General features: G+C 34.5%; 1 protein-coding gene across 2 annotated transcripts; it reads right to left on the bottom strand.

Moving 5' to 3' along the window:
- Window positions 1-975: 975 nt before the first annotated feature.
- Window positions 976-23,241, bottom strand: LOC129262603 (sorting nexin-24-like). 2 transcript variants are annotated; one of them, XM_054900742.2, is made up of 6 exons: window positions 23,108-23,241; window positions 18,245-18,328; window positions 17,292-17,396; window positions 15,259-15,338; window positions 8,502-8,537; window positions 976-4,739 (listed from the first exon to the last, which is right to left on the bottom strand). In XM_054900742.2, the coding sequence occupies exons 1-6, from the start codon at window positions 23,168-23,170 to the stop codon at window positions 4,601-4,603; spliced, it is 507 nt and encodes a 168-aa protein (XP_054756717.1). In that variant the 5' UTR covers window positions 23,171-23,241; the 3' UTR covers window positions 976-4,600. The 2 variants fall into 2 exon arrangements, with proteins under 2 accessions (XP_054756717.1, XP_063955652.1); XM_064099582.1 differs by lacking the exon at window positions 8,502-8,537.
- Between the last annotated feature and the right edge of the window lie 320 nt (window positions 23,242-23,561).

Genomic DNA, 23,561 nt, shown 5'->3' with positions numbered 1-23,561 from the left:
ATTGATTCAAATCAACATTTTTCTGAGCTGGACTTGACCTTTAAGTCGGGGCCGGTATCTCCAAGTCACCTCCCACAGAGTTTGAATACGTGACTCAGCACGAGGCCATGGCCGGCAAAATTCGGCCTTCGACAACATCCCTGTCGAAATATAATCAGAATTTCAAACGTTTTTACTTTTTTTTCTTTCTCTTTTGAAACTTCTTCTCACATAATTCATATTTGCTCTTCCGCTCTCTCTCTCTTGCTTACTCATAAGGTCCCTCTCGCTTCCTAATCTTATTTTCTCTCTCATCTCTCCAGCTTTTATTCATGTCAGAACATACCACCCTTATGTTGTGTGTCTGTCAAATGAAAATTATGATACCGATTGTATTGTTTTTTGATGTACAGTTTAAACCGAAATTTCTGCCAAGTTCATGTCTTTTTGTTTTTATAATAATGATAATATTAATAATAATAATCCTTCCGGGTGCACATTCACCTCACCTGGGTCAGTGCAGCACAGTGCGGATAATTTTCTTGCTGAAGGAAAACATGCCATGGCTAGGATTTGAACCCACAACCCTCTATTTGAAAGGCGAGAGTAAAAACCACGAACCCACGACGCGCCCATATGGACCTTTCAGAATTGCACTTGATAGGAACAAAGTTGGTACGTTCTGAATGAAATACATAATTTTTGCTATGAAAGATATGGGATAATCAGCTCTTTTCCATTTTGCTGCGAAGTAACATATTTGTATATTGTTTTTTCCTTCAAAATTTCTCAAATCAGGTTCTTTGAGGGATTTTCACCCAATAATATGCAATTAGGATTGAATATGCATTTAAAAAGTTTTAAGTAGATTATCAAAACATGAACGTGTTTTGGTTGATAAATGGTAATATCAAAATGGGAGAATATCAAAGTTACTTTTAAGGAATGATTAACAACTAGAACATCATGTGACATTAAAGACAAATCAATGCATTCTTGATATTTCCCTTTTAAAATATTTAATTAAAACCTTTTTTGTACTAAACATTTTTTATACATGTACATAATAGGCAAGCATAGTTTAGGCAATATATTCTTTTCAACATAAATCTTTAAAATTTTCAACAGTAAAGTGTTTTATAATAACAGGTGCATGTATCTTTACACATACAAGTAAATGCAATAAAAATAAGATACTAGTCACTGTGAGGGAACTAAATTCATTTTTACAATTTTCAATTCTATTACTATACACATAATACAACCTGTACTCATATTTTGCTTGAGATAATTTGCTTTTAGTTTCTAATTTTGTCTATTTGAGAAAAAGAAATATTTTCTATGCATTTCAATGCTTCCCACCACAGACACGAAAGAGTGTATTTCTAGTTCCTGACTTCTCAACCAACCACCTCTGAAAATCCCCCACAAAAACATGGCATTATATTGATATTTATATAAATTTCTCTTGAGATATAATAAGTTCATTGTTTGCTGTTTTAGTAATCAGTTTTCAACTGTTGCTATATTGGGCCAGCCTCTGGCAAAGAAACCCAGATGTTTTCAACCCAAGTTCAACCTTAATAGATTTGAAAATGTCAATTTTCTGTACCTGACCAAGGGAATAATTTGAAATATAAAAGTAGGAAGGGGAATGTGACATTTGAAGACTGCTGAAAATCTACAGGAACTGTATTAGAGAATTAATTACATCCGACACAGATGATGATAAATTTATGTAGGACTTCACGGATATTGTGTAATAGGGTATAAAGAGAACTGGTGACTCGGCTTAACTTCTGAGGAAATACGTACATGCAATGTCTGTATGTATAGCCATAAAGGCTACAGAAGCAACAGCAATATGCAAGACTTCATTAATTTTTTTATCATCAACATAATGGACTGGTGAGTATAACAGGCAACCTATTTCCTGAAATAATGTCAATTCAACACTAACTTGTTCTTCCCTGACCATTTTCCCTGGTTGAGGTATCATAAAGAGCTCATAACTTTAAATGCAAATAATAACAATGTTACCAATATTGATACACAGTATGTTACATTACCACCATGTTTATCTATGCGCTGCATCAATGACATAATACATAAAAAGAAGTATGTAGGATACTCAACTTAAAAAAAAAACTGCATTCAAATGAATTATGATATAAATTCTTCAAATTGTTTTACTCTCATATGCAATTATATGTCATTGAAATCAAATTAAATAAAATACTGACAATAATATTGAATTTCATTTTTTTGGGGGGAATGCACTATACATCAACACTGAATGACATAGTAAAGACAAAAGTGTGTAGAATGCTAATACCCTTCCAATGGGCCACTCTTGGTAACGTGTGTGACCAAAATTATGAGAAATCTTGACTTTAATTTGTTATAACTCTCAAAAGTTTATAGATTTAGCAATTTGATGTTTATATTGACAGTAATATGTTTGGTCAACTTTCATTTTGAAATAATTCTTGGTGACAACAATATGCATGTTCAAGGTCAGAGGTCAAAAGAAGTGGGTCACATGTGTCATGTCACGTGTGTGTGTCACACACATGACCCAGTTCTTTTGACCTCTGACCTTGAACATGCATATTGTTGTCACCAAGAATTATTTCAAAATGAAAGTTGACCAAACACATTACTGTCAATATAAACATCAAATTGCTAAATCTATAAACTTTTGAGAGTTATAACAAAGTAAAGTCAAGATTTCTCATAATTTTGGTCACAAAATTTCACAAAAAGGCCCCAATGTTTTTTTTTCTTCTTGATTGGTCTATTGATGGAATGTTGATCTTCTAATAATCAGGGGATAGTATTTTGGAAATGCATTTTCATCAAACTATTTGACTTCCACCTGAATGAACAATCAGACATGAATGTGTCTTTAAAGGAATGTCATCCTACCACTAGATGATGATTGCCAGATTTCCTGCGTTCACATGCAATTATTGTAATGGTCAAGAAAGCGTAATGTAAACCCGCAGTCACGATCAAATAACTCTTTGTATATACAGGCCAGACAAACTGCATATATGCTTTAATCCCTTGCTGACAGACAAAGGTCTCACGTTATCCCATCTCCCCATGTTGCAACCACAATGCAGGAATGGTTTGTTTAGAAAGAACAAGGGTTTGTGAGAGGTTTTAGTCTATGACTGATGAAACAGCGTTGAAGTGACAGCTTTATCCGCAGCGGACTATGCTGGCTGTCTTTTTCTCGGATAGTGATGTAATTTGATGGATTTGGCTAAATAAGGTACCGGGATGAAATTTCAGTGACGGTTAAGGCCACATCTACTTTTTCTCAAATTATGACTGTCTTGCTGAGATTGCATTGTATATACTTGGACATGACTGCTGCTACATGTATATTTCAATGAATCTCTGGCATTGCACTTTATAACACAGTAAAGATTGGATAAAACTCCATATGTGCAAGTACAACACCGTCTTGCATGCATATTTACATAAATTTAACTGAGAATATTTATGTCAAAAGGGAATTTCTGCAAATCTGTGATTCTTATAAAAATAACCCTGGAAGATCAAAACTTGGGTACTATCTTTTAAAATTAAAATTATCTTTGAAATGATAGATATTTTCCAAATCAGAATATCCCCAAAATAACCCGAGAATGGGTTAAGATCACAATTAAGATAACACTGTTTCGATTATATTCTCGTTAGTTCTAAGATTTAAATGGGAACTTACCATATCAATTTATGAAACATCTTACAAAATGCATCATCACTTTTTAATAAATATTGCACACTGCACAGTTATAAAAAATTCTACAATATATAAAAATATATCATACATGTAATAACTCTGTACATTTGTATAACATTTTACGAGTGGATATTGATGATGTATGTTGGAGCAAACTGCAGGTGACAAACACTTTAACATAGCCTACAGAAAGTTTCTTTCATGTTTAGATCAATCATGATATTTAGTAGTAGTCAAAATGGTAGCACAATACACACACTTTACAAAAGGATACTATCATGAATTGAAATCTCATACATGTACATGTAATTCTTAGCTTTTAATGAATGTTGATTCCCAAATTAAAAGCCAAATCTAATGCAACCAACAACTAGTTCAACATTGAATGAGAACTTTGATGAGGACTTGGGAGTTGTGAAAAACTATTCTCATACTGTATGTTCATCTACTCACTAACAAATGTATTTGAAACCCGCAGTGACACCATAATTTGTATAAGCACACATAACCACTTTAATAAAACATAGTGTTTGAGATATTCTAACATTGATCCAGGCCGATCTCCATTAGATATACAAGCAATGCCTGGAAAGTGATGCAAGACTACATGTTATTTCAAACATTTTTACAGGTATCATTTAAAATTTGTGAGTGCTATCCTAAGGCTTTACTATATTTGTTTGGATTTTCACTGCTAATTTTTACCATCACTTTAACTCGTCCATTGAGTTTGACTAAATTCTAGAGAGCATTAGAAATATTTAAAAATCAACTGTTTGCATTACTTTATGATAAACATATGAAAGCAAATGTTCCTAAGAGCTCTAGATCGCATCTCAAACATCAAACAAAGATGCCTTTGTTGCCTTAAGATGCTGAACTGGAACTTTCAGGGTCATCATATAATCCTTGCCGCACTCCCTCCGTCAAGATATCAGGAATACCCCCCTCTGGAGGTGAGGCATTCAAGAATGGATCACTCTCAAAGCCCATTACTGGCTGGTGACTGCAAATAGAGAAATAAGAAACAACATGGTGAATTGGATATTAAATGGATTAGTTTTCTCAATTTGTTTATAATTTTGTTTCTCTTCACATGTAAAGCATCAAGAAATAATCATGTTTTGAATCCACATTCCCTATTCAAATAAACAACTAAAACAAGTAGGAATAATTATCGAAAAGTGGAGGTGTCTGATGTAGGATTTACACACATACACAAAAAGAGGCAGACAAAAAAAATGTATGGAAATTCTAATATTGAGCGAATGATGTCTTTCATTTTGCACAGAATGATCTGACACTTTTGATATAGTGACATATAATTTGAAAGGGTGTGGGGGTAAAGGCGGGGGGGGGGGGATCTTTATTCCACTATTGAGTAGAATTATCTAAATTGAACTGTACATGTATACGTGTATATTTCAAAGAAAATAATATTGGAAAACTTTTAAAATTCTGAATGTTCTTTGTTGCGTGCTTTGAATTCTGTATAAGTAAATTTTCTTTGATCAAGGTGAAAAGATAATCGACAGAAATGGAAGTGAAAGAAAGACCAATTATTAATTTCAATACATAATAATCATAGCAAACCCTGCTATCTATACATTCACTGAGAATTAATTATTTTTTGATATCATAAACCCATTTCTCATTGTTCAGATACCTTAACAACACCATACTCTGGTAATCATTTCCCTCTTATTTTCTCAAACTGTTGTATTACTATATAAAAAAAAATCAATCTAACCATTCTCATTAATTATCAGAACTATTGCCAATGATGAATTTGTGATATATGTTGCATGTCAGTAATTTAGAAGAAAAGCAGAGGGAATGCAGTTCCAAATATTGATTTATTTCCTTGCAAAACGATCCGAAACATTACAATGTTACAACCACACAAGGGAGATTATAAATGAAACTTTGACAATTTATGAGTACATCTCTCCCCAGCAACATGTAATCACTGTCTTTATAAATCACACTGTATCCTATATTTACATGAAAACAAACACACCTGTCTTGAAGGAAATCAACCCCAAATCATTTTCCATTACAAACCTGTAGCGTTGACTGTCATTACACACTCTTGTTATTATTACAAAAAGCATTTATTACCGTTCAGATTTACAACTTTTAATACAAAGAGGGGCAGTAGATTGTAGGTTGTAAATCATGACAATGGGATGAGTTGGCAATAGAGGGAGCGTCTGCTTCAAGTCGATATGGCATGTTTATCAATGAAAGAGATGTACATTTCCTGTTTCTGCTCATTACTTTTCATTGATGATACAGTCTAAAGCTACAGTCCCACCTGTGGATAGCCTCTTGTCGAGGCCCTGGCGGCTGATTCCCGAGCGAAGCGAGGGATTTCCCAATTCGCGAAGCAAATTAGGCCTGGCGAGCGCCCTCGCTTCGCTCGGGAAGCAGCCGCCAGGGCCTCGACAAGAGGCTAACCTGTGGGTGAAACTTACTCCAGGCCCCCGTCTGTCTCGAGGAGAAGAGTTGAGATCGATCTGATCAATTACAACTATGGAAAGCCAGCAACACCAACATCTTTTAACTGCATGTTTGTTCTAAATATTTTCTAGATAAGATGTACATGGATATATTCATACCTTCATTGATTTCTTGAAAATTAATTGTGATTCTCTTTATTTACAAAGGACATTATGCGAATTTCCTGTAATAAAAAATAATATTGTTGGCTTTTCCATATAGCTGAAGTTGATTCGATCAATCGTAACTCCTTGTAAGACCGGGGGGGGGGGGGGGGGGGAGCAGATCGACAAAAGCTTTTTAACAATGAAAAATCATTGATCAGGGTCCCGTAACACAAAGGTGAGCGATCGATCGTACGCTTGATTTTCACGACTGATTGTACATTGTAGCCAATGGAATCAATCGTAGCAAAATGTTCTACAATCATTGCTAAGTTTTGTGTTACAGGCCTCAGATGGAAGTCAGTTTTGCTGGTGTGACTACAGCATAAACATGACAAATATAAGAATGGAAATAAAGGGTAGAAAATAAGGATGGGACATTAATCACTACTGCCAGGTCTATGGGGGGTTATATTAGGTTTATATGGAGGCATATAAGCGTTGATTTGTACACACATGTGAGAGATTTCTTAATGAAAGAATACCAAGCTGTAAATATAATATTCTGACATGTGTTTATGGGAGAAATGAAGATGAAAAAAAAAATCAGTATAAAGACTGAATGGTTATGAGCATGGACAAGCAGAGAGAGAGATGAAGAGAAGGAGATCTTTGAAATAGCAGCCCCTTTTATGCATCGCTCAGAAATTTCAACACAAATCATTTCTCAAATATTAGAATATCACATTATAAATTGACAATACCAGGTCTCAGACAATATCTCTCATCCCCCCTAAACTTAGGGAAATAAAACTGAATATCCTTTATCAAGGCACCCTTCAACAAACTGATTTGAATAGCTAGAAAAAAATAAATGCTCAAAATGCTATAATAATTTTCATCAAAATCAGATTTCCAAAAAAATGACATTCTAAAGATTTAAGATTTTAGTATTTTCATTAAAAAGTAATGTTGACTGTATAAAAAGTTGAAGAACCTGACAACTCACATAGCATAAAATATGAAATGTCCATACTTTGTTAAAAACTAAATGCCATTGTCATTTTGATAATGCGATCAAGAGTTTTAAAAAAGAGAAAAATGTATTTCAAAATGCAAAAGAAATTATGGTAAGTGACATCCCTTCATTTTTTCTTTGGTGACACTAACAAAAAACATAACTTCAAATTCACCTTTGTTGTTTTACAAATCTCATATTGATAAAATGTTGTGATATATACATGTATGTATATTTGCTTGATTTTTCATTCAAATCAACATGTTATTTGGATGGCCTTTAAACCCCTTGGCAAAGCCCAGACCAATCATACATGAAGTTTATGGCTTAACTTTCTCATTAAATTTATTTTCTATCAGTATCAGTACAAATTTCTTTAAATAATTCCTTTATATACATGTATTCAATTCTTTCCCTGCCACCCCCTTCCACTTCGTACTCCCTTGCATCCGACACCAAAGCTGGGTTAACTAACGTTCATTAATGATGAAACTATACAAGTACAATAACCTACTGGTGAAACCCTTGAATCAAATTAGGTCTATAAAAAACTTTGCCTGTTATGACCTATAAATCCCACACAGTCTAATCCTAGTTCATGTTGAACAACCAATTTTTCTACTTAGGTTATTTTTTATTTCGTTCTAATTGCAATTTAGCCCATTTACCATTTTTGTCTAATTTTCATTGAGGATACCTTCAGTACAGTAATTGGTCTAACAACACTAATTCTATGACTAGATGAACTGCTTTTAAGCCACAATAATATTTTCATTTGACAAAGTGAAAGATGATAAGCAGACAACATGGAAAATTAGACCATAAATGATAGTTAAACCAAGCAATGGTTAGGTCAAATCTTCTCATATAGGCAAATGGATACAAAACAATGATTGTAAATGCATGCCTACATGAAATGTCACATCTCAATTTGATGTGTAGTTAGTTAGGCAGGATGCATGTCAGTTTTCATTTCAACTGGAATACAATATGTCAGATGAATGTCATTGTTAGCTGCTGTGAATTATGATGACAAATTTTGAAATGGAAAGATGTAAGGTCTAGATGTACACCCACACTGTATAAGAATGCTTTCTTGAATGATGGTTATTCATGAGGGGGATATAAAATAATATACACTCACTTTGAGGTTTCTTTAGTATCTAAATCATCCAATGAACTGTGAGAAGGAACCAAAATCGTAAGATACTCTGTAATAAAAGCAGCTCTGATTTGTCATGCTTTGAACATGCAGAAAATATATTGAATTATTATACTGGGCCATTCAATGTGTTATTAATAATGCATGCTGAAAGGACAATCAAAATCAGGGATTCCATGGAAAGGAAGTTACCATTTGATGGTAAAAATGAGAATCTAGTTATATACAGCATGTTTTTCATATCTTTTGGAAGGCTTTTGATAATGTTATAAGACCGCATACATTCGTAATTCCGAAGCTTCGTTATTCCGAAGGTTCGGTTATTCCGAAGGTTCGTAATTCCAAAGGATCGTAATTCCGAAGGTTCGTTAATCCGAAAACGAAATGAGGTTCGTAATTCCGAAGGTTCGTTAATCCGAAAACGAAATGAGGTTCGTAATTCCGAAGGTTCGTTAGTCCGAAAACGAAATGATTAACGAACCTTATTTCGTTTTCGGACTAACGAACCTTCGGAACAACGAACCTTATTTCGTTTTCGTATTGACGAACCTTCGGAACAACAAACTTTATTTCGTTTTCGGATTAACGAACCTTCGGAACATCGAACCTTATTTCGTTTTCGGATTATCGAACCTTCGGAAAAACGAACCTTCGGAATAACGCCACAAATGTTCGGATTAACGAACCCTTTTACGTTTTCGGATTAACGAACATCGAGGTATAGGCAATTTACGTGTTTCGGAATTACGAACCTTCGGAATAAAGGACCTTCGGAATTACGAACCTTCGGAATTACGAAGTGTAACCTTATAAGACATGTAAAATGTTCACCATAAAAATAGTGATACATGTTGAGTTTTAGCATCCCAGGTGCACCTACATGTAAGGTACATATTGGACAGAGCATTTTTCTGTTTACATCATTTTCTATCATTATCATTTTAAAAGCTAACAGAAGTTGAAGGAAATTTATCATCATCAGCAACTTCGACATTAATCATCAATATCGATATCATCATTACCATAATCATCATAATTATCATCACTATCATCATCATCATCATCATCACCATCATCATCATTATCATCATCATTATTATCATCATAACAATCATCATCATCATCATCACCACCATAGTCTCATCGTCATCATCATCATCATCATCATCATCATCGTCATCATCATCACCATCATCGTCATCATCATCACCATCATCGTCATCATCGTCATCATCATCATCTTCACCTGTAGCCCAGTAGAAATACAACATGGCCAACCAAGTTGGGTAAATAAGCAATTATTTTGCTCCAAGTGGTGGTCTTCTTCGAGAATCCGAAGGGCACCACATGGGCATCCTTGAGCATTTATTTTATTGACGTCATAAGCCACACTTATTTTTTCACATTCCTCTTAATCATGATTTTTCATTTTTACTGAATAAACATGTTTGGTATATCTAAAGCTGAAAATTAAAATGCCTACCATGTCCTCATTGGACAATATCTTCCCCCCCCCCCGTAATTTATGAACCACACCCACATTTTACAAAGGCATTAGACATCTTAATCATGACAAATATTATCTATCAAACAGTTTATGGAATGAACATATCATGTTTGGTATCATATTAAAGCTAATTTCCCGGGGGGGGGGGGGGGGGGCCAGTCAAATATATTGCTGTACACACGCGTGACCAAGGAATTTCCAAACACCCCCTAAACGAGTTTTTCTCTGTGTGCAAAATATCCCCCTAAACCAGTTTTTCGCGGGCTTTATTTACACATTTTGGCCCCTAAACAAGTTGTCGCCAAAATATGACCTCGGGGAAAAAGCTTGGGAAAAAAACATACCCTAAACACGTTTGGCTAGTCTTTAAAAAAAAAGCTTTGGGGAAAAAAACATACCCTAAATGCGATTGACTATTGAACAGTCTTTCAAAACCACCCTTTTTCTTGAAAATCTGTGTTTTTGATACCCTTAACGAGTCCACGCGCGGACTGCGTCCAAAACTGAAAAACATCCCTTTAAACGTGTTTTTCTGGTCACGCGTGTGTACAACAATATATTTGACTGGCCCTCCCGGGGCTTATTTCAATGCAAACATGTTGATCACCTGGCATTAAAACATTGCACTTCTGCAGGTCATTAAAAAATTTCCTTTTTTTGTGATCCCATACCATAATGGTTAGTTTCGGTCATGTTCGCTCATTTGGTTTACGTAGCAGACGATGCTAGCCTGCTAGTATATAGTATACATATGCAGACCCTATTGCAAATCAAAATCAATTCAGGACTCGATATGTGCTTCCTCAAACTGTAGCTATATTATAAATATCAGTAGGCAAAGCTTTATAGTACAAACACATTGTCACTTTCAATATTAAATACGTTAATTAAGTTTGTTTGGACTGTATTAATTGTTTCAAATGAAAAGGGTCTAGCAACGGAAACTATCATACGATAGTCACGTGACAATGTACACAGAAATATGCCATTTTCTGCCTGCTCGATCTCAAAGTTTGGGAGAAAAATGAGATGTTGTAACCATTATACCAGTCATAAGTATTATACATCAAACTGTAGGTAATCTATTTAGCATTGAGATGACAATCAATCTCGACTTTTTTGACCTTTAGGGATACTCCAGTGGGAAAACAAAGGTGCCAGTATCTCGAAAAATATGGGTGGTTTCAGACCGTTTGCCATAGCAAGAGTTGTTAACATGGACACTTTCAAATGAACAGCGAGACGTGAATAGTGAATTAATTGTAATAACATTTACATCAAATTAATGGAATTGGATAAGATTTTCACACTATTATCAGTCTGGTGTGAGATTATTAATAGTTATAAAGATATACCCGGATTTCTGCAATATTACGTTCATGAAAACCACTGTTCCCTGTGTTGAAGCTGTGTGTTTGGACTTTCGGACACTCAAATGCACGCGACTAACAATTATGTGTTAACATGTAAGGTGGGGTCAAATGTCATCAAACTTCACAATATTCTTTTCATACATGTACATATACAAGAACCTGACATACTATTGATAACAAAGCAAAATCCAAATGCTTTATAAAAAAAATACTATATTTACATGTAGTTGGAAGTTGTTAAGATTTTATAGTCTGTTGGTGTTAAGAACTACTTGAATATAAACCCCTCAAAAAAGTTTGGAAATCTGAGTTTGACCATTAAATTCTCCCAACTCCCAATTTAAAAAATGCATATTTGACATCATTTAAAAGATCATTTAATTATCTTTACAATGATACCATGCTTGTTATGATCATGCCATCACGAAAAGAGCAGGATTCAAAAGTGTTGGATGAAGTCTGAATTGAAAAGCTGCAAAACAAGCAAAAAAAGTTTGGAAATCTGAGTTTGGCAATTAATTTCTCCCAACTCAAAATATTACACAATGCATATTTGATATCATTCAAAAGATCATTTAATTCTCTTTAAAATGATACCATGCTTGTTATCATGCCATCACAAAAAGAGCAGGATTCAAAAGTGTTGGATGAGGTCCGAATTGAAAAGCTGCAAAACGAGCAGAAATAGTAATGAAGGGTCAATACAGAACATGTTTCTTTTGTCTGTTTCAATAGAGATGAAAATCCATTCAAATCAAGCCCCTGCTTCTTCATTTTTTATGTTTTGTTGTGGTTTATGTAGTGATGGTTTGTTTGTTTGTTATATGTTTGCTTGTGCAGAGGTGTGTTTCATTCCATGTTAATGTTGATGTTAAGGTGCATGAAAACAATTAAAAGAAACCGCTGAGAAACTCACTCATCACCACGGAAAAAAAAGAACAGTGACTTTCAATATTGTGTCATTTTGCAACTTTTGAATTTTGACCTTGCCACACATTTCAAGGAACTGCACCTCCACGTGAACCATAATCATATTATGTAGGGTATCATTTCAAAGAAAATCAAATGATCTATTCATTGATATTAATTACACATTGATATTTACTAAAACAGAGGAGGGATTAACGATCAAAGTCAGATTTCCAAACTTTTTTGAGGAGTTTATATAAATGGGTTTTGAATAAAAGTCAAGCTTGGAATGTAGAGTAAAGTGAGCAACAAAACCTAAATCCATAAAACATGCAATATATTTCTTAAAACTGTAGGACTTCATTTCTGCCCTTTCCCTCAAGAAATCAATACTGCAGTATAAGGTGCAGAGAATGAAGAATTAAATTGTAAGTCTTTGGAAAAAGTCAAGAAAATCAATATCCTATGTATAGAATATTTTGTACACATTCATGGCATGCAGGATTGGGAGAGAGAGAGATGAAAAAAAAATTTCATCTTTTCTGAATTTTCAAACTAAGATTGCCAAAAATGTGACCCAATACCAACAGTTGCCTTGAATAGATGAGATTTTTATTGAACTTGAAAAAAAAGTATCCTATTAAGTTTTTAGAATCTATAACTTGTCAAAATTGGTCAAAATTAACCCAAACAATTGCTTGATTGAATGTAGAAAGAATTCAGTTTAAAAAATCAAGAATAAGGAGATATTGAGATTAGAAGTTTTGAGTTCACTCAAACATGAGATGTGCACACTGTGCAATCTCAGTGACACTTCCAAGCATTCTGGGAAATAATTGGCTCGAATTCACAAAGGTGGTTTTGAAAACCCACGGCTGAGTCCATGGTTGATGCAGATTTCCTGTATAAATTACGCTTATTTTAAAAATGTCCAATGCTGATGCACGCTGTTGTCACAGTGTGCCAAATTGATGCCTGTTGACGTGGTTATCCACGCTATTTTATTCATGAGTCCACTCTTCAAAACAGTGGACTCATGAATGAGACAGCGTGGATAACCACGGCAACAGGCGTCAATTTGGTGAACTGTGACAAAAGTGCGCATTAGCATTGGACATTTTTTAATATACGCAGTAAAATAAGCGTAATTTATACAGGAAATCTCCATAAACCATGGACTCAACCATGGGTTTTCAAAACCACCTAACCTTTGTGAATACGGGCCTCAGTGTCTAGAAATAAAACATTTGTTATCTTTGAATTAATATGCCTTCACACCAATCAGATGAACCTATTGAGTGAGCTAGGAAGCAACTCTATCTGAGTCAAAGTAATAATAATTCTATGAATGATGAATAGTAAATTCTCAGATGAAATATGCCATCCCAAACCAATGCAATTTGAGTCACGTCGAGGTAGAGTCAAAGTCGACTTTGCTGAAATCTTGCATTTTAAATTCTTAACTGTGATAATGACGGCCAAAGCATTTATTCTCTTCATACCGTACAATCATTTTTCCTTAAACTTGTTTTGATTCTTTTTTTATGTTTAAAGTTCTATTCCTATCACTCCTTTTTATTCAGATTGATGATCACATGTCGAACATTTTATAAGGACAGCACCCCCCTAAAAATCACTGAAGTTTCTGAACTCAACCAAAACGGGAGGGAAAAAATTAAGCCCAAAACATGTGATTTAAATTCAGAGTATTTGACCCATAAAAAAAATAAAGAGTATGGCACATGAATAAAAGGAGAATGGCTCAACAAAACAACTGCAACGTTGCATGATATGCCCAATCGGTGATTTTAGTCTAATTATCTGCAATTCTAGAACCATCAAAGTGTAAATTGGATAGTAATTTGAGGCCCATCCCATTGCTGGTTAGAATTCTAAATCTCTCAAGGGGTTGAATTAAATATGATCAACATGTAGCAATCAATCCTATATTCCTCCCCTTGTGTTTCACTATTCGCTCTAGAAAGAGGTTAAACTGTTGGCCATTTTCAAGCTTTCTATTCCTTACGGGAAAGGGTAACTACCATCCTTGGCAATTGTGTCAGAGAGTGCAATAAACAATGGAATTGAGTACAAATATAGATTTTTTAGAAAAACAAATGGTTGTTTTTCTTTTAGCAAATGAAAGCTTATACTCTACAGTGATTCAATCCTACTTCAACTCTTAATAATTGTCCTGAAAAGTTTAAAAATTGGGTGCTTCAAGAAACAACATTGTGAAGGTTTATAAAGTAAGATTTAACATGCCCAGTAATGCTACAACGCATGAGGAAACTAGAACACCATTAGACAGTACATAAAATCCTGGTAAATCTACACCACTTGGATGAAATATCTGGTAAACATGTACATAATGTTACATAATTTCTAAACCACATCTAATTTCTAAACTACATCTAGGCATCACAAATTTGGTCTCAAAAGTTGCGTTAGAATTGAAAATAAAGTCAGTGAACGACGTGGTTAAAAACAAAAAAGCCCCCCCTGTTTTATAGGGTTAAGATAAAAGACTAAAAGGTACTTTTGGTCAATTTTGTTAAAAAATAAGTACCGTAGTGCAAAAATAAAAATATTGGAACAAACATGAGTGACCTGAAATTTTTGGATTTACATGATCTATCTCCTTCTCTGGAAGTTTCCAAAGAATAAAAAAAAATTATATTCAATCAATAACCGATTCAACAACAATGCCTTATTCTTTTCACCTCCTTATCAAGTTTGGCCATTGAGACGACAATTATTATTAAATTTTTTTTTCATTTGAAGATTAATTGAAAATTATATGTTCACTATTTTTTCAGCTTTTCTTTGCAATACTGGCATGGAATAGTACATTTAATCTTAATCTATTATTAAACTGGTAGCTTGGACAAGAAACAGTCATTAATGATCATAGTTTACACCTCATACTTTCATGTTGTTTTTTACTCACTCATAGCTGATGGCTCTGAAATTCTTCACATGCAAGAATGTTAGCAGTGATTTAGGAATAGAATCCTTATCCAGCAGACCCTATAATGAATGAACAGAACAAGCAATATAATGAGATACACTGTTGCAGAAAGAGAAATTATGCCAAATTTTATAACTTTTTTCTTGACGATAAAAAAAGGAGTAAAATTAGTCACATACAAACAGAGACTATGGTGACTTCTATTTTTTACATCCTTGTCTATGTTGCAAAACCATAGCAGGGAATAATTTTCCTGGTATCACATCGCAATTTGCTCCACAAGTTTGAAAGACTGCTATGCATAGTCTTTTGTATACCATTTTTTTTTACATAGGACTGTAGGCCTACATTACTTTATATTTGAGAGCTTTTCTCTTATGACCAAAAATGCTATTCAAATTTGTAAAGCAAAATAATTCCCTGCATAGCATAACATAACCAGGCATAAGTCTTGCACAACTTTTGGGACCATGATATTCAAGACATATTAGGCACAGTATCTTGAAACCACATGACTTTTCATAGCTCATTCTGCAATTAACACACAAAGCCAATAAAATATCAAATCCATAAAAACATTATTTTTTATTCTAAGTGGCCTGCTCAATGGATTTAGGTTTCATTTCAATTGTTCAATAGATTTTAATGACTTTCAAAAAAAAAGAAATTTCCAAACTGAAGTAATTTGAACAATATAAGTTTTGCAATTTTCAGAATGAAAACCTATCAAGTTTGTAGGTTATTATTGAAAAGAGTGGTTTTCATTGGGCTTTTTTTTGCAAAAGACGCAAATGTGGCAAAAATGGCAAAATCTGAATTTGAGCAATTTTTCTCTGAATGTCTTTAGACAATAAAGTCCAAGAATAATTTTTGTTCAGTTTGTGCAAAGGTCTCTCAAGGTTCATTTGAACACTGTGTGTACAATTGATGAACTAAAGCCAGTCAACATCACAAAGAAGTTGCAAACAAAGTGAAATGAACTTTTTAAGAAATGCAAAATAACACATTTGCATGAACTCAGTAACTTGTGAATTTCAACAACTTTTGTGCTCTGACGAGAGATTTACAATGACTTTGCAAAGAGTTTTCAAACATGGTATACGCTTTGCGAAGATCCAAAGCACATGAAGAGGTTTTTGAAAAAGTTGGGAAAAAATTGCAATGTGAAGGAATCCCGAGATGCATGAAATATTTGCGAGCAGTTTATATAAAAAATTTAAAAAAATTATCATGAACAATATTAAAGGCGAGAGTACAAAATTCCTGTCCTTTGTATTAAACATTTGTGAACCTGATGAAAACCACACTTTTCAACATAGACTAAAACAAGTCTGTAAGAAGAATTCTAAAAATGGTATATATATGCATGTAAAAGAAGAATTCTACAAAAATAGCATACAAAATATTGACTGCTCAGGAGGATGACTGAAGTGCTTTTCCTACTGGCCCTTCTGTATTAAACATGAAGGCCTTGGACGAGGGGTGATATAAGTAGAAGGCCCGGTATGAAAAGAATCGAGGGAGTGACAATTTCTACCGCAAGCAGACGATTATTTTAGATCTAATCTTTAAGTTGATTCTATATCACTTTGTAATTCAATACAATGGTACAGCGGCTGTGGCCAGCATACAGATGCAGCACTATACCAACACAACTCTTGGCCTCACCATCAGTGGTTATGCGTTCTATCAAAGGGTTTGATAGGAAAAATTGAGAGAAAGTCCTGAAGGAATGACAGGCAGAATTGAACCGCGTCAGATGATGTAGATTTGACCAATCAGTGATTAGAGACTCTAGTATGAGGAATAAAACACTTTCTTTTCAAACGGTTGTCGCATTGTTCACACATAATAAGGATTAAGGAAACTTTTGGACTTTGCTATTTCTCGACATTCACTTTAAAAAAGAGATAATGCCTACCAACTTTTAGTCCTCAACACCCCCAAAATAATATTCAGGGTTTAGATTGGGTACAGGGTGCAACTTTGTCCCCCTGTTGCTAGTTCCTCACCTGTAGGTAAGCTTCCAATGCAACCCTCCTTTGCTCCATCCCTCTGGAGCTCAGCTGACGCACTTTCTTGGGTGGGAAATCTGGAGTGTCAAATTTCTTTTTCACCTAAGTAATATGAGAAACATAATTATTGCCATACCTTCACATGCAGACAAAATAATAAAAAAGGTAAACTACAAAAATTGAATAAAAATAAAATCACAGCAGTATAAGAGACAAAATAGTAAATAAATAAATGAAACAACAAATACCGGTACAAAATAAAAAAGTGAAGAAATTAGTGAAAAGTTTTCTGTAAAAAAGAAAGAAAAAAACAACAATCAAAATTGGGTTTAACTTAACTGCAAATCTAGTCTCATCTACAAAAAATCTGAACCTAATCAGTTTCTCAAATAATATTAATGATAATAATAATAATACTAGTAAGTTTTTATATAGCAAAGATAACATAAATAGTATACGTCTCAATTCACTTAAGAATATAAAAAAAGATTTTTTTTAAATGAAGAAAAATAAAGATGGACATTTTAAAATGAAAATCTGTAAGTTTGAATGACAAAAACAAATTATTTGAGATCATTTTGAGTTGAGTCAATTTCAACTGCTAATTGCTGCAGGTACCACTGAATGTAAAATTTTTGGTTTTATTTGGCCTGTTGGTATGTATGGTAACCACTTCAAATCAGATCCATTCTATTCAATTCAACAGATGGGAAAGTGTTTATTTTTAATTTCCGTAATCTTTTGACATTTCTATCTAAAATCCTTGTGTGCTTCCATGTGTAACAAAATATATCATCTAAAGCTTTGTCAGAATACTATAAGGTCTAAATAGGCCTATATTCAAATCAACTTCAGAAAATGGTATGATATAGATCACTCTCGATCCATTCTCTACTCTCTAGAAACAAAGTCTTGACTTGAAAAAAAAAAACTTGTTGGATTCCACGAACCTGTTTATGAAGGGCATGAAACTCTCTGTATCTCTTGTCAATTGAATGGATTCTTCCTGATACTTTGACATTGATCTGATATACCTGTTTCAAACAAAAAGAGAAAGTTATTACAAAAATATTTTCCGATTGTATTTAAAGGTCAAGTCCACCCCAGAAATGTTGATTTGAATCAAGAGAGAAAAATCATAAGCATAACTCTGAAAATTTCATCAAAATTGGATGTAAAATAAGAAAGTTATGACATTTTAAAGTTTCGCTTATTTTTTCACAACATAACTTTATGAACGAGTCAGTTACATGCAAATGAGAGAGTCGATGATGTCACTCACCATTTCTTTTGTTTTTTATTGTTTGAATTATAGAATATTTCATTTTTTACAAATTTGACAATAGGGACCAACTTGATTGAACCATAAAATGTTAGAACAATGGTAATTCCACATGATCAGAGAGGAACAAAACTTTGAAGTCGATTGCTGGCCATCAATAGTTGTGGTTGATCGGATCAATCACAACTTTTTGTAAGACAGGGCCCAGGTCTTTTAAAGTGTTTCTTGGATCTTCTCTCCCCTTTTCTACATCAAATGCATACTTTGATATCTTTATGTTGTCCTTGTCTTGTCTTTCTGTTGATGCCCATAATCGTCTTGATTATCATGTGGATCATGTGGTAATTAAAAATTGAATATTGACTTGACCTTCTGAAGATTTTTGCTATGGAACGGCATGTGCTATACACCAGGTGAACACCCTACTCTTTGACGAAAAGTGTACCGTATTGTTTTTAGGGTGCATATGTTGTAACTCTCCATAACACAGGACAAACATTATTAGCATTCATTCCTAAGTATGGAGTGTTTTACAACTGCTTTCACACCTGCCCTAAATACTGCAGTGAGGCATGCTTATACACAATGCTATATCATCAAAGTTTTAAAGATATTTTGTGGCATGAGCGGGATTCTAACCTCTCACGTTCAGATCATACAATTTTATCCAAAACATAGCTCTAACCGACCGAGCAACGCCACCTCCTTTAACAAAATTTATTACATGTGCTGCTATGTAAACCTATAGATTACGGTACAGTAAGAAAGGGATGAGTTATGCCAAGAATTTTTCTTTTAACTGGATTCCAATCTGCCTTTGCACCCAGCAGAAAATGGTATTCTGATAGACGGATGTCAGGAATTGGAACACAACAACAGGCACCTTATCAAAATAAGTCTAATCTTAAATTTATCCAATTAATATTAATCACATTTTTGATAAAAATAATACTACTAACATGTTTATATAGTATATCACTGCCAAATACATCCTTATACACTCAATGCACCCATTAAAATCCTCCATGAAAATAGATTTTTATTAAATATAGATCTATGCATTAACATTCATGTTGACATAGTGACTAGAATAGTTTTATTTTGTGGGGGGGGGGGGGGGGGGGGTAACCAAAACTCCTTATGTGACTTTTAAACCACCAGTGATAGCTACAGTGTAAAGAATTTTTACATCAGATGATCTTCAATGTAGCTGTAGATTGAAATGAAATGAAATGTAACTGAACAAGATTGAAATAGATAGGTGCCCGGTAATTTCACCTGCATACATGTAGTCATAAATCTATATGTTGCTCCTACTTTCCTCTTCCAGTTCCATTTCTCCTTCTCCCTCCTTTTTGTTCTGATGTTCTCCTTCTCATCATCATAGTCTAACTAGTATTCTTCTTCCCCTCCTCGCCACATTCACCAAGGCAATGGCACACTCAAGGTTCCAACTCGGGCGTTGTGCACAGGAAAGTACAAGACACAACACTCGCAAAACTTCCATGGAATTTTTTAATAATTTAGACACTAGATTACAATCTGTTAATGACATTAATCTTTCCTATGAAACTTACTGAACAATATGAAGTCACACTTTCCCTCTTGTTTGTCTTTCTATAAAAATAAAATATTTTATTCTCGATGCCGAAGAAGGTTGAATCTCACATGTGGCATTCGATGGCACATCCAGATTTTTCGCGTATGATATATGTAGAGGGCGCGCAATATTATTTATACGCTTGTTTGTTTACATAGCTGTATTGCTGGTTGCGTTCTAGATGCTCGGCATTTTTTTCCTCTTGCCCTTTCATCATGTTGTCAAAAGATGGTGTACTTCACCTATAAGTCGTTACATGAGGTGCAACCTGTTGAGTTTTTGTACAATTTCCTATACGCCGACGACTTGAATGAAGACTATTATTCACATTTCGAGCAGCTTGGCCAATATTTAGAGATAAGCGTTAATAATTTTATTTTTAAAAAACAATTTAATAGACATACCGGTAGCCTATATTATAATTAAGTTCATTCATAGATTAAAAGTAATGCACTCAATGATATGAAAATATTGTTTGACACTGTCAGATTCCATTACAGCCAATCATCATATAACTTGGCTCTTAAGTAGATTTGATTCTTTTAATTATTTCATCTAAAATAAAAATAGAGATTGAAAAATTAAAATTTTCTTGCCATATTACTTTCCACCAATAGAGGGCGTACATAAAAATATGCCAAAATTCAAGTTTTTGAGTGCTTTGATGAATACAAAAATTAATCCAAAGTTACTAATGAAAAATAAATTGCAACTGTATGAAAATTACTGTAGTATATTTGGTCACAAAAGTGTTATTTCAATGATTTTTTAAAGTGTGTGTTGTGTACAGCATTGGCATACCATAGTCCTATCTGTAGATTCCCCACAGGCAGGATCGTTGCAGTGAGAAAGTGATGCTGTGTGAGGTTAGAATAGCATACTAACTTTGCATGTATGTGAGGCACGCACAGAAATTAATCTTCTTCATTCATTGTCTTCTCTTTTTTTTTCTTTTCTTGCTCACTCTCTCTTTATTTCCACCTCCCCCTCTCCCTGCTAACTCTTAGATTTTTCATTACTGGTACTCATGAAGTTTAATTTAGTTATGGACCTGTCTGACTTTATGCCTGTTAATGTGTATAAAGTTGCAGGCCTATTCTAGACATCCACACACACATCTAACGTTAGATGCATAGTCACGTATTGTATTACCAGACACTAGATGATTCCGGACGCGCATTATTGCGTATGAAAACAATTTGGTACCGTAAGACTTCCGAAGTTTAATTTCACAGTGCATTATATAGAAGATTGCAAAAACAAGGTGAAAAAATCCAGCTTTTGCCTTATTTATCTCTTAAATTACAGAAAATGAATAATATCATATAACATAGTTTTGCATTAACAATTGATATATTTTCTGATGGAAATATGGGCCTGATTTGCAGAATTTCAATCACGTCCGCTCCTTCGATCGAATGTTGAGGTGTGGCATGGATTGTGGGTGATCGACGGCTAGTTCTCAAGGTACCCCGTGCCCAAGGTTTACTGTGATAAGAGCTGTGTACAATCGACAGCGCATTGATAGAACTTGATGAGCATCACTATACGAACAAGCATAATATTGGAAAGTGCCATTGGGGCATGGAAAATATGCAGTTAAAAAGAAAAAAAAATAGTTCACAAGCACATATTCTTACCAACATCTGCTCAGATTCCATATAAAAAAAAGCAAACAAAAACTTAGAATTTACTCATGATATGATATATGAATAAAAATTCACACAAATTCTTTCTTACATCATTATAATCAAGAATATCTTTACCCGTCCGGCGTGCGTCCGGAATCATGATGTAATTTGTCACACACGAAAATAATTTTTTTTCCTGGAGGGGTATGCGGCAAGTGCGATGCAATTGCAAAGAAAAAGGTTGGTAAATAAAAAAATAATTTTATCATATTTATAATTTCCATATTTGGAATACCAATAATATATAGCAAATGAAATAAATGTGTCCGGAAATAGGACACACTGCCAGGGACAACCGCACGTAGAATAGATCTTCCACAGCACTGTACATACTCCTGCACAATTCTACAAGTACGATAATACACCAACCTGTCCTGGTGGACTGTATGGCAGTGAGTCCAAACTTCGCGCGTGTCCATACTTCGCAGACGGTCATTACCTAAAAAACTAGCTAATATCCTTAAAATCTGACATCATCAACGTAAAAAGCGACCTAAAATTACCCTTTGGTGTAAGTTTCTTTACTTTAGGATGAGTTCAGTATTCATGAAAATATTGGCAAAAGATCAGCAAATTTGTCACCGTTAGCGCCCGTTTTGAAGAAATCTGATATTCTCAACAAGCGTCACCATATCACCATTTTGCAAGCAGAAATCATCAAAAGTGTGAGTTAAATGTGGTACTAACCGATTCTATGGCATTTTGCCATCAATCTGATATAAATATGTCACTTTTTGAGCTTGAGTTTTTGTTTAAATCTCCACAAAAACTTTGTTCCGCGAAGTAAGGTCACACTTTTTCTGAACGGTTTTCTAGCACAGCGCACATTCGCCGATCGGAATATAATTTTGATTTGAGATCGCGATACCGGCGAAAACCCTTGTCCTTGACCTACTTACAATTTTCGTCCATGATTTTATAGTTAACGATCTTGCCGTCAATGTGGTACTTATTTCTTGAATTGGTTTTGTATAAATTATGAATATTTTGTGAAAAAATTGAAGCCTGATGTCTGATGAATATTTTTGAAAAGTGCGCGAAGTTTGGACACCCCATCATACTTTAACGGATGATGATGATGATGATAGGCCTAATACTATAGACTACACACATAATTTCCGTTATCTGGGACTGAACAAAAATAATGTAAACAAACTAGGTCTAGGTGTCTAAAATACATCATTGTACCTGAATGTAGACTTTTTAATAACGAATTTACACAACACTGAGAAAATCTCACCGTATAAGGTCTCTCATCATCGCTAACAATCTGCCGAAATCCGGGAATGGACACCTGAATCATAGTCTTTATGGAAGTATATCGCCGATCAAATCAAGTATGATATCCGAGATGAGAATGTCAGCGCGGATATACGGTTGGTTAAACACGATCCGGGTACGGTGCGGCCGACGCGAGATGGACCGGGTACTAGTATTTGTTTCGTTTTGTTGCGTTGTTTTCGCTATTTTGTTTATCCATTTGGCGTGAGGGACTGAGGGTGTGTGTGTGGGTGTGCGTGGGGATGTGTGTGTGGGTGTGTGCGTGTATGGGTGAGGGTGTGTGTGTGGGTGTGTGCTTGTGTGTTGTGTGTGGGGTAGAAGGGGGGGGGGGGGGTGCTGAGTGTGACAACCGACAGTTAATTTCAATATAAGCTTTTCCCGCGGTGACCCGACAATTGCTCCGCCGACATCTG

This window comes from Lytechinus pictus, chromosome 5 (genome assembly GCF_037042905.1).
Source record: "Lytechinus pictus isolate F3 Inbred chromosome 5, Lp3.0, whole genome shotgun sequence".
Taxonomy (NCBI): Eukaryota; Metazoa; Echinodermata; class Echinoidea; order Temnopleuroida; family Toxopneustidae; genus Lytechinus; species Lytechinus pictus.
The sequence above is the reverse complement of the archived record's forward strand: the minus strand, read 5'-3'. Positions and strand labels throughout refer to the sequence as shown.